Source organism: Hemitrygon akajei, chromosome 7 (assembly GCF_048418815.1).
Source record: "Hemitrygon akajei chromosome 7, sHemAka1.3, whole genome shotgun sequence".
NCBI classification, from domain to species: Eukaryota; Metazoa; Chordata; class Chondrichthyes; order Myliobatiformes; family Dasyatidae; genus Hemitrygon; species Hemitrygon akajei.
Window position 1 is genome coordinate 157465794 of NC_133130.1, and position 12890 is coordinate 157478683.

At 43.5% G+C, this 12890-nt stretch overlaps 1 protein-coding gene across 1 annotated transcript in view; it reads left to right on the forward strand.

Moving 5' to 3' along the window:
• Positions 1–12890, forward strand: part of LOC140731052 (protein spinster-like) — a 38688-nt gene that overhangs the window by 6795 nt on the left and 19003 nt on the right. The window contains exons 2-6 of the mRNA XM_073052267.1: positions 1561–1679; positions 4276–4423; positions 5714–5876; positions 7776–8001; positions 11525–11718. Coding sequence (XP_072908368.1) covers positions 1561–1679; positions 4276–4423; positions 5714–5876; positions 7776–8001; positions 11525–11718 — 850 coding nt within the window. The remainder of the gene's footprint in view (positions 1–1560; positions 1680–4275; positions 4424–5713; positions 5877–7775; positions 8002–11524; positions 11719–12890) is intronic.

Sequence of the window (12890 nt, forward strand, 5' to 3'; positions counted from 1 at the left end):
GTTACTCATTATGGAGGATACGGTAGTTGAGAAACTACAGGGAGAGGAATGGTGGAATTTTAGACCAATTACAACACGTTAGACCTCTCAATTGATTTAAAGATGGATAAATCCCCAGGGTTCAGATGTATCTGTGGCTGCTATGAGAGGCAAGGGAGATCCGACAAAATATTTAAAATCTTCTCTGGCTACCGGGGAAGTACAACATGACTGGAGGGCAGCAGGTGTCGCTCCTTTATTCTCATCAGGGATAAGCTTGGTAATTACAGGCTGTCTATGTATAAAGCCCTCTACCATTGGCCATTAGAATATTCACAAGTTTATTTGTCAGGTGCCGTTTGAAGGGCAACTCAAATGTTCCCACAGCCAATGGCCTCACTTTTCAAGGGCTCTTCATCTCATGTTCTTAATATTTCAAGGGGAATGGGATATAGAAACGAGATCACGCTGAAGCTTTATAAGACACTAGTCAGGCTGCACTTGGAGTATTGTCAGCAGTTTTGGACCCCTTATCTCAGAAAGGATGTATTGTTATTGACAAGAGTCTAGAGGAGGTTCACAAGCAAGAATGAAGGGGTTAACATATGAGGAGCGTTTAGCAGCTTTGGGCCTGTACTCACTGGAATTTAGAAGAATGTATTGGGGATCCCATTGAAACCTACTGAATGTTGAAAGGACTAGATAGGGTGGGTGTGGAGAGGATGTTTCGTCTGGTGGGGGTATCCAGAACTAAAGGGCACAGCCTCAAAATTGAAAAACCTTTTAGAACAGAAGTAAGGAGATTTTTTTAAGCCAAGGAGTAGTGAAACTGTGGAATGCTCTGCCACAGATTGCAGTGTGGAGGCCAAGTCTGTTGGTATATTTAAAGCGGAAGTTGACAGATACCTGATTGGTCAGGGCATCAAGGGACGTAGTGAGAGGGCAGGTTTATGGGGTCGAATGGGATCCAGGATCAGCCTTGATGAAATGACGGAGCGGACTCGATGGCTGTACATGGTGGCATACATGTTTGTTGTTGTTCAGTTATTTTGTTGAGTCTGACTCTTCGTGACCTCATGGATCCCATAAGATTCATAGGGTTTTCATGGCAAGATACAGAAGTAGATTGCCAGGCCTTTCTTCAGCACAGGCACTGCTGCTGTCCAGGTTGGGACCCAGCTGGGTTTGAACCTGGACCATCTGCCTTGAAGTCCAGTGCTGATGCCACTACACCACCAGCTGACCTTGTGTGTGTGTGTGTGTGTGTGTGTGTGTGTGTGTGTGTGTGTGTGTGTGTGTGTGTGTGTGTGTGTGTGTATGTATATATACTTTGATAATAAATTTACTTTGAACTAAATGAAACACACAGGATGGTAGCAGATTAAATTGACCATGGTTGAAGCCTGGACAGTATGTGAATGCTGTGTAACTGGCTAAGGCTGAAGATAGATATTTGAATAGTCAATTGCGTTAATGAGAGAGCGACATAGATGGAAACACAGATGTATGAGGAACAAGCAAAGAATGGATGTGGGCTCTGTGTTTTATATTTTTGTAACAAAATCTAACATTGATTCCCAGCTGCCTAGCCCTCCAGAATGAGAACAAGACACAATTATGTCAATGGAACTATGATGGGACTGGATGGGAATATCAGATCATCGCTGGACCTGTCTTTGTCCTTATTTACACCTTCACAGGTCAGTGTCTCAATAAATGAAATAATGCTGTCTAAGCCAAGAAGCATATTCATATCCAAGAGGTATATCCTGTGTTTCTAGGTCTGTAAATCTGCGAAGCTTTGACTCATCTGCTGAGTGTGGGATATATAGTATCAGCGATCCCTAGTTCAAGTGTGATGCTGCTTCAGGTTAAGGAGGTGATGGGGCCAAGGATTCTCTTCTTATGGAAAAGTTCCAGTTAGTGACAAGATATGACTTGGCTGTATCATTCATAACTTTTCTCATTCTTGGAATGTGACTGTGTTGCATGATATACTGAAAAGAAATACCACTGTAAGGAGATCTTAAATAAATCAGATAGTACAATTTCAAAATACAGAACCCAGACATACATTTATATAAATCTTTGAATATAGCGGAACTAATAACGATGACTGTTCAAAAAGCAAATAGAATTCTTGGCTTTGTTAACAGAAATATAAAATAAGCAAGCAAGAAGGATGCACACCTTCTTTCTGTTGTACGTACATTTTGACATACTTATATTAATGGGATTGATCACCGCATGGTTCTTGTGGAAGCTAATCCTACCTTCATATCTTATCACATTACATGAGATTAACATCAATGTAAATCTGTTCAAAACCTGGTATTCATGAAGCACTGTAATATGCTTACACAATTTTAGATTCACATCTTTGATGTAATGTGCAAAGTCTCCAGTGAGCACAAGAAACAGGGCCCTGGACAGTTTAGTCGGGGCGGGGGGGGGGGGGGGGGGTACCCAGATGAGTTGAAAGGGAATGCAGGATCTTGGATCCCATCAGGTGGAAGAGCGAGCAGGAACTGGGACTTTGGTGAGCCAGAATGGAGCATGGCGTGCAATGCCTGGTGAGGGCTATGCTAAATTGTTGAAATTTCTGAATGGCCAGATTGTGGAGTTCTACTGTAAATGCTAAATCAGTAAAATCCACTGTGATGTCATGCCTAGGTGCCCAACAAGCAATGGATCAGAACAATCTACAGTCCTGCTATATCCCAGACAACAGAAAACCCCATAAATATCCCCAATATCAACTGTGCCACAGAGGAACCATAATGTAGTGAGTTCTAGGGTTTTTGACCAACTGACAATAGATTGGTGTTGTCTATACATTCCTCTTCAACATGATTTGGAGAGGAATGTAGGTGGGGATCCCATGTAGCATCTGTCATTTTCCTTCTAGGTCCTAGAAGTTGTGGCCTTGAATGTTTGGTTGGGCATTTTTCAGTACATCTGGTCAATGCTGCAAATGCAGCCTCAATATGCTATTAGTGGAGGAAATCAATATTTAAGGTGGTGAGCCAATGTTTGGGAACTAGTCAAGTGGTCTCCTCTGCCCGAAGCATTAGAACTGCCCAAACAAAAAAAGCAGAGAAGATTCCATTGCATGCCCAGTTCATGCCTTGTGGATGGCAGAACGACTTACGAGGGTCAGAACATGAGTAACTTGCTGCAAAATATTTAGCATGTGTTTCTGTAGCCACGCTGTTTACGTTGCTGGCACAGTTAAGTTTTCAGTCAGGAATTTCAATAAGACCATAAGACATGCTGCAGGAGGAGAGTTAGGCTGTTTGGCCCATCGAGTCTTCTCTGCCATTCAATCATGGCTGATTTATTTTCCCTCTTTTCCCTCCCTTCTCTCTGTAACCTTTGATGCCCTTACTAATCAAGAACCTATCAATCTCTGTGTTAAATATACCCAATAACTTGGCTTCCACAGACATCAGTGGCAATGAGTTCCACAGATTAACCACCCTTTCGTTGAAGAAATTCCACCTTCTTAAAGAAATTGATGGTGGAGATAGTATAATGATACCAGCAAATGATAATGGGAGGTAGCTAAACTCTCTCTTTGGAGATGCCTGTGCTAGCAGTTACGTGCGTGCCTGTTACTGACTACTTATTAACAGAAATTTAAAAGTTGAGGTCTTTTTCAGGTCTTGTTACACCACAGATGGCTTCATTGGTAGATACAGGTGTGGTGAGCTGTATAGGAACAGAAGGCTGGTATAGTTCAAGTTGAAGTTTATTGTCATTCAACCACATTCATGTATACTGCCAAATGAAACAATGTTCCTCCAGATCAAGGTGCACAATACACTACATATAATTCACACACAACACATAAAGTTATACTACCACAAATATATTAACAAACTAAAATATATTCCAGAAACTGACATTTAGCATAAGGTGCATTTTCAACACAAGTCAAAAAGTAAACAGTATCACTTCATAAGCAATGAGACCTGGGTCGTGGCAGGGAGCTCAGTAGCCTCACAGTATAGAAAGAGGGGGAATACTAGTACAGCGGGCATGCATGGTTTTATAACACAGGATGGCAGCCAGCCATCGAGTGCCCCAACTGATGTGTCCTCATCTATAGACACTGAAGTCAAATTTTGGTCAACATAAAGCAGAGATTTTGGTCTGAGTTCAATGCATGATTTTGCGTCACTGAGTGTGTGAGCTGTGGTAATTGAATCAGAGGCTGGATGTACAATGTTCAGATCAATCCCCCACATCTTATTGCTTCATCTTAATGCTCGAATTCTCCTTTTCTTACCTCAGGGGTTTTCACTGGCTTCGTGGCTGACTCTGTGAATCGGAAGCATTTCCTGTCAGCCAGTCTCTTTCTCTGGAGTCTTATGACTTTGCTGATGGGATTTGCCAAGCATTACTGGCAGCTGGTACTGCTGCGCTTTGGGCAAGGGATCAGGTGAATGCCCACTCTCCGTGTTGTCTGACCCTCTCTGTCATTTGTCAGTCTGTGTCCTGGTTGCTGCAATTCCTGGGTAACAGCCAATGATCAACAGCCTGGGACATCTCTCCTCAGCATTATCTTCTGCACTCCGTCTTGGAGTGGTGATTGGAATGCGAGGCAAATAGTGTGGCTCCAGGGTAATGTTTCACCACACGGGGAGCCCCGCTGAAGGTATTAACTAGTGGTGGATAGCAGGATGTTGTTGGAGGTTCCTTGTCTAAGCCTTGATAGCAGCAGATGTAGAAATAGGAGAATCAACTGTGCTGAATGTTTGTACCTTATATAGGGACAGAGCAGAGAATTGGTTGAGGGAGAAATGAGTATTGGGAAAATTGAGTTGATGCCAAGGGAGTTAGGGATGGATAGGCAGGAAGGGGGTGGTCATTCTGGAAGAAGTTGGAGGCAGCAAGCTTTGCATTGAGCATGGGGAGCAGGTGACTGGGTTCGATTGCCGGTCTGACCGGGTGCGGTGTAAGGAGAGGGGCATTGTGCAGGCTACCTATTATGACAGGTGTAACAGGTAGAGTGATGAACCAGCAGGAAGCAAGCTAAGCCTGGGATAGGCTCGTTCTCTTGACGGGCAGCACACGTTAGGGTTTCTTTCACACACCCTATGGTCTTGGAATGTTGGAAGAGATCTATTGAAATGGTGCCAGGCTACACGGCTGATTCTGTGGAAAGACTAGAAAGCTGGAGACAGTTGCTTCATAATGGAGATGCTTGAGAGGTAGTGTTCAGGATGATGAAGGATTTTCCATGGAATGTGTGGGTCTTCCCCGGGTGCTTTGGTTTCCTCCCACAGTCCAAGGATATACCGAATTGGTAATTGTGAATTTTCCCATAATTAGATTAAGGTTAAGTCAGGGTTTTTTGGGCGTGCTGGGGTGGTGCAGCTCAAGGGCCTATACCACATTGTATTGGTAAATAAATAATGAAATGAATAAGAAATCACTCCACTTGACAGAGATCAGAAGACAGCCATTTCAGATCAAAAGAATTTGAGGGCGATAGAATATTTTTGAACTGCTTGTATTTGTGCATCCATTGACAAGACGGAGAAGCAAATTCAATCACAGCTTTCAGGAGGAGGGTGCAAGAATGTCTGTCGATGTGGGTCAAGAGTGCAGGAGTCAAGAGAAGCAGCAGTCTCAATGGATTGAAAGCCTTTCTCTGTGCAAGTTCCCCAGAGTCGTAAATGTTGTAACTTTTGTATTTGATTCTCACATCTTCTGTCCCCTTTCACAGTGAGGCTGGATGCACACCGTTTGCAATCAGTCTGATTGTGGACTACTTCCCAAAAGTGATTCGAGGCTCAGCCATTGGCTTCTATAACTGGGGGATCTACGCTGGCTATAGTCTCTCGTATGCTGTCGGCAACTATGTCACCAGGGCCAACATCCTGGGGCAGGTAAGATTCATTTCCAGAGATGCAGATCCTGTAGCCACTCTGAGGCAAAAACTCTCCCTTTTCCTCTCACTGCTTCCCCCAGTGGAGACTCTGACCTGAAGAACAACAGCAGAAGATGAAACAGGGAGCCCAATCACAAAGGTCATTGAAACAACTTGCGAAGTAAGCAGCAATTGTTTCTCAAGAATTAAGCCTATGTGCCCTCAGCCTCTGAAGTGGATGTAATTCACCAGGAATAATAACATATTATTCATAGAAGAGCAGCAGTCCAAGGGCACAGGTATATATTTCCTTGACGCAGGTAGATAAGGTGATGTAGATGTCATTTGGCACACTTAGCTTCATTGGTCAGGGATTTAATGCAGGAGTTGGGAGGTCGTGTTCCAACTATACAACTTGTTAAAATCATGCTTGGAGTCCTGTGCACAGTTCTGGTCACCCAGCTATAGGCAGAATATCATTAAGCTGAAAAGCGTGTGGGGAAAATTCACAAGGATGTTGCTAGGACTGATGGGCTTCAGTTACAAGGAGGGGGTAAATAGACTGGGACTTCTTTTCCTGGGACACAGGGGGCTGAGGGGTGACTTTATAGAGGTTTATAAAATCATGAGAGGTGTAGATAAAGTGGGTGCTCAAAGTCTCTTCTTTCCCCCAGGATAAGGGAATCAAAAACTAGCGGACATGGGTTGAAGGTGAGAGGGAAAAGATTTCAAATGGACCTGAGGAGCAAGTTTTTCAGTAAGTGGTGGATATACGGAACGAGTTGCCAGATGAAGCAGTTACAATATTTAAAAGTCATTTGGACAGATGGTTAGAAAAGCTTTGGAGGAATATGAGCCCAATGCACAGGCATGGGACAAACACGAGGAAATCTGCAGATGCTGGAAATTCAAACAACACACACAAAATGTTGGTGGAACAAAGCAGGCCAGGCAGCATCTATAGGAAGAAGCACTGTCGACGTTTCAGGCCGAGACCCTTCATCAGGGCATGGGACAAGCTCAGATTGATTGGTGTGAATAAGTTGGGTCACAGAGCCTGTTTTTGTGCCTTAAAACTCTATATGTTCAGGTCAGTCTTTATCCTGCAGTCAATGCCACCTTTTACCCATTACTTCACGACTGTTTGTGACAACTTCCTGTATGTGGTTTGGCTACTGCACTCCCTATTATTTATTTGTTCATTATTAATCATTTTATTATTCATTTGCTGTGCCATATGACTGGGGCAATCATGGTCTTTCCACGACCGTGGTTGTTCTTGGCAAATTTTTCTGTAGAGGTATTTGCCAATGCTTTCTTCTGGGCAGTGCCTTTACAAGACGGGTGACAGATTGTCTGCCTGGTATCAGTGGTTGCATAACCAGGACTTGTGATATGCTCATATGACCATCCACCATGTGCTCCCAGGGCTTCATGTGACCCTGATTGGGAGGCTTATCAGGTGCACACCTTGCCCAAGGGTGACTTGCAGTCTAGCAGAGGGAAGGAGCACCATGCATCTCCTTTGGCAGATATCTATCTCTACTGCCCCCCCCCCCCCAACTCAATCACTATTATCACATTTACTAAATCAAAGGGTTCAGTGGTTGGATGTTGGATCAAAGGAGTCATAGAGAGAGATACAGCACAGAAGGACCACCAAGTCCATGCCAATCACAACCCACCCTATTATACTAATCATAGATTAATCCAAGGAAATAGTCTATTGGTCCAAGCCAAGGATGATGCAAGGTGCTTAGGACAGAATTGACCAGAATTGACAGGAAAGGAAAAATATAATGGCATGTGAAACCCCAGGAGGAGAGAGGATGTGTTCTCTGGAGTGGGTGGCATTCCCTTGCTTAACCTGAGCAGGTTGGGGAAAGGTTGTTCATTTCTGACGCTGTGTCTGTCTCAGGGCTGGAGGTGGTCCTTCTTCCTCAGTGCTGTCCCGGGGTTCGTTGTTTCCGTCGTCCTGCTGCTGACAGTCCGTGAAGTTCCATCCAGGAAGGAAAGTGACTTCAACCCACACCTTACCACAACGGGAAGGCTCACCCTCAGACAAAAACTGCTGCAGGGCATGCAGCCGTTCCTGAAACCCTCGCTCCTGCTCTTCTGTCTTGCTGGCTCCATCAGGAATGCAGGTAAATGATTGGAAGAGAGAGGCATGGATGGATCTGGGTTCAACCTGCATCTTATCAGAGCTGAGAAACGTTACAAGTCCCCTGAGCTAAATGGAAATGCTTCATATGGAATATTCTAACACATTATTTAACCCCCTTCACTTGCTCTTGAGTATTATCCCATCTCCACCCCTCGTCAGATCCTCTCAGTCACCATTCTCTTTAATGTCCCTTCCTGCTCTCTCTCCATTCCCTTTAATACCCAACCTAACTTCATCTATATGGTGGAGTTAAAAGATGGAAACTGGAGCACCTGCAGTATAAAATGCTGGAGGAACACAGTGGGTCGGGCAGCATCTCTGGAAGGAAGTGGACAGTCAATACTCCAGGTCCATGTGAAGTGTCTCAACCCAAAACATCAACTATGCATAGATGCTGGCTGACCTGCTGAGTTCCTCTAGAGTTTTATGTGTTTATCTACACCATTTCCATTTCCTTTAGTGTCCATCCATTTAGATCCCAGTGTCTACTCAATTCTTTTTCATTAATATTGCAACTGGTTTAATCTTTGCTCCCTTTAATATCCCACAATCCTCTTCCAATATCCTTCAGTTCAACACCCTTTCTAATCCCGATTTCCTGCTCACTCCACTCGCCCTTTAATATCCCGACAGGAACTATTTCCCAGATGGTGACATGCTATTTACTACCAGCTCCAGTTCTCAATCATTCTGGCCTATTTGCCTCACTTAGTCCCTGTGTTCTGAAATGAACTTTTCAGAAGCATGTCTGATCTAAGGATCAGTAACTACCATCTGTTACCATGATGGCTCAATGTCAGTCACAAAACTCCCTCTACCATCAGGCAGTCCCAGAACAGGTACAGTGCGGGTTAGAGACAGGGTAAAGTTCTCTCTACAATGTTCCATCTGACATTCCTAAGGCAACCACAGCGCAGGTTAGATACAACATAACATTCCCTTTACAATGTGCCATTAAACATTCACATGAAACATTTGGAGCAGGATTTATTTACTTGCTGTGTATTTAAACCTTTCACAATTGAGTTATTTTTAAACCTGATGTAATATCCAAGACATCCCCAAGGAACGGTGCCTCAAAAAATTGGCATCCATCATCAAGGACCCCCACCATCCAGGACATGTCCTCTTCTCATTGTTACCATCAGGATGGAGGTACAGAAGCCTGAAGGCAAACACTCAGTGATTTACAAACAGCTTCTTCCCTTCTGCCATCCGATTTCTAAATGGACATTGAACCCAAGAATATTACCCCACTACTTTTTAATTTATGTTTTTGCACTATTTATTTAACTATTTTATATATATATATTTACTGTAATTTCCATTTTTTCTATATTATTATGTATTGCATTATACTACTGCCACAAAGTTAACAAATTTCATGACATATGCCTGATTCTGATATTATTTGTGTTGTATGGTTTATCTGGGACGTGGGCTGCGGTTTTTGTAAGCTCAGTACCCGGAGGGTCACCTCAATTTGCTTTTGACTCTATATTCTCACACAAAGTCACCTGGAAGAAAAATCCCATAGGTGCTTCAGTCCAGATTGGTGTCAAGGAATGTCATGGAATTCCCCGACCAAACACACATGGCAGGAGCTATACACTGCCAACTCACCCATATGGGTTAGAGTTGATTCCCGTTGTGTTTCCATTCCTGAATTAAATTCCAGAAGTCAGGAATTCAAAAACCAAATGGACAGGTGTGGGTTTTCGTTTAAAGTGAAAGATAGGTTCATTGTCATATGCACAAGTGCATGCATACATAGGTGGAATGAAAATCTTACTTGCAGCAACATCAGAATTATAATCAGAATCAGGTTTATTATCAGCGACATATGACATGACATTTTGTTGTTTTGTGGCAACAGTATAGAGCAAGACATAAAAATTACTACAAGTTACAAAAATAAGTAGCACAAAAAAGGAATAACAAGGTAGTGTTCACAGAGTTGTGGAGAGTTTAGAAATCTAATGGCTGAGGAGAGGAAGTTGTTCCTAAAACGTTGAATGTGAGTCTTCAAGCTCATAACATCATATAAGCAGCATTCATAAGAGAAAAATAAACATAAATAATCTCTTAATTTTACAATAAAATACAATTAGAATTTAAAAAAAAAACCAAAGACCAATCTGTAGTGATTAGGGTTTTGCTAGGTGGTTCAAAAGCTGAATGTGACTGTTCTTGAAGCTGGTGGTGTGTGGCTTCAGGCTTCTGCACCTCCTGCTCAGTGGTAGCTGCAATGTGATGGCTTGGCCCAGTTGAGGCAATGCCTCCAGTAGGTATCAGCAATGATGGGAAGGGATGTGGCCATGAAGTAGCATGGGCAGAGTAGAGCATTCTCTGCAGCTTCTTATGTTCCTCTGTATTTGAATCTGCTATTCTGGACCATGATGCAGCCATTCAGGATACTTTCAACAGTACATCTGTAGAAGTTTCTGAGAGAGTTTAGTGAAAGCTGAATCTCCTTAAACTCCTAAGAAAGTAAATATGCTGGCACAATTTCCTTATGATTGCATCCGTGTGCTAGGCCCAGGAAAGGTAATCCAATATGACAGATAAACTCTTCTCGGGCTTCCAGCCGGGTACAAGAATCAACTATAACTGAAGTTTCAATGACTTTGTGATCATCTTCAGGGATACCTGATGAAGATGGCAGCGTTTGCATCTGAAACATCAGTTATAATTGATTCCTGTACCCGGCTGGAAGCCCGAGAAGAGTTTATTCATGATATACACCGGGAAAGCACTGGATAACTTTGTCAGTCAGTATGTTCATGCCCAGAAATTTAAAGCTGCTGACCCTCTCCACTGTAGTCCCCAATGTAGACTGACAAACATTCAACCTCCTTTCCCTTCCTGAAGTCAACAATCATCTCTTTGGTTTCTCACGTTGAGCAAGAAATAGTTGCAGCGGCACCATTTAAGCAGGTGTCCTATCTCACTCTGGTAAGCGGACTCATCACCGGCTGTGACTCGTCTAACAGTAATGTCGTTGGCATTAGAGCAGTGCTTAGCTACGCAGTTACGTGAATATGGAGAGCAGAGCAGGGGGTTAAGCATGTAGCCTTGAGGTGCATCTGTGTTGATGGTCAGCAAGGAGGAGATGTTATCACCACTCCTCTCTGATTGTCTACCGATGAGGATGTCGAGTATCCAGTTGCAGAGGGAGGTACAGAGGCCTAGAATTTAAAATTTGACATTAAAAAGCTGAATCAATAAAAGTGAATAAGATGTTGTGGCATTGTCATCAAGTGGTTCATTAGATCTTGTAGAGAAGGAAACCAAGTTAGTTAAAATGGCTGACTTATCTACGTGTGGTTGAACTTTAACTGCCTTAGGCAGTTTAAATAAGCCAGCAAATTGGAAGCATCTCCCAGAATAATAGAAGAAGATGTGTGATCAGTACACAGTTCAGCCAAAGTACATTTCACCACTTCACTGGACGGGGCTGCTACAACATCAGTTAACAGACTGCTTCTTCTCTCTGTTTTCAGGAGGGTATGTTTGGGCCTACAATACCCAAACGTATTTCAATCTGTACTACAACGGTGTGGATGTGGGCCGCTGGTTGTCATGGATACCACTGGTTGGGGGCTGCATTGGAGCTGTGGCTGGAGGGTTTATTTCCGATCAACTAGTCAAAAATAGAGGCTTATACGCACGTGTCTGGGTCTTGGTCTTCAGTCAGGTGAGTTCTATCTCACGCTGCAGGGGAAAGTACAGCCATCTGTCCTTCAGACCAAAAATGTTCCTGAAGGGAGACTCACACCCATCATCAGCACTTGTAGGGGAACGGTATTGAGGGAGTGTCACACTGTCAGAGGGACAGTACTGAAGGAGTGTCACACTGAGAGAGGGCAGTACTGAGGGAGTGTCACACTGAGAGAGGGCAGTACTGAGGGAGTGTCACACTGAGAGAGGGGCAGCACTGAGGGAGTGTCACACTGAGAGAGGGCAGTACTGAGGGAGTGTCACACTGAGAGAGGGCAGTACTGAAGGAGTGTCACACTGAGAGAGGGGCAGCACTGAGGCAACACTGCACTGTTGGAGGGTCAGTGCTGAAGGAATGCTGCATGATTGGAGGGGCAGTGCTGCATTGTCAGAGGGTCAGCACCCTTTCCAGTGCAATCACATCCTTCCTCTAGTGTGGGAAATAGAACTGCATACATTATTCCATTATTGCCTAACAAATGTTGTACCATAACCTCCCAGGTCTTTTAGTCTAAACCCCAGTAATACTGCAAATCTGAGTATGTCATATAAAAAACATGATGGCAGTTGTCTACATGCCTCCAAATAGTGGCCAGGATGTGGGATGCAAATTACAATGGGAGATAGAAAAGGATTGTATGTAAAAAGGGCAATGTTACAATAGTTCTGAGGGATTTCAATATGCTGGTAGATTGGGAAAATCAGGTTGGTGCTGGATCCCAACAGAGGGAATTTGTGGAATGTGTATGAGATGACTTTTTAGAGCAGTTTGTGGTAGAGGTCACAAGGGAAAGGCAATTCTGGTATGGTTATTGTGCAATGAACCAAATTTGATTAGAGGGCTTAAGTTAAAGGAACCCTTAGGAAGCAGTAATCATTATATGATAGAATTCACCCTGCAGTTTCATAGGAAGAAGATATATCAGTATTATGATGGAGTAAAAGGAATTTCAGAGGCACGAGGGTGGAGCTGGCCAAAGTTGATTGGAGGGAGACACTAGCAGGGATGATGGCACAACAAAAATAACTGGAATTTCTGGGGATAATTTGGAAAGCATCCCAAAGATGAGGAAGTATTCTAAAAGGAGGATGAGGCTACCGTGGTTGAGGAGGGAAGGCAAAGACAGCATAAGATTAAAGGGGAAGGCA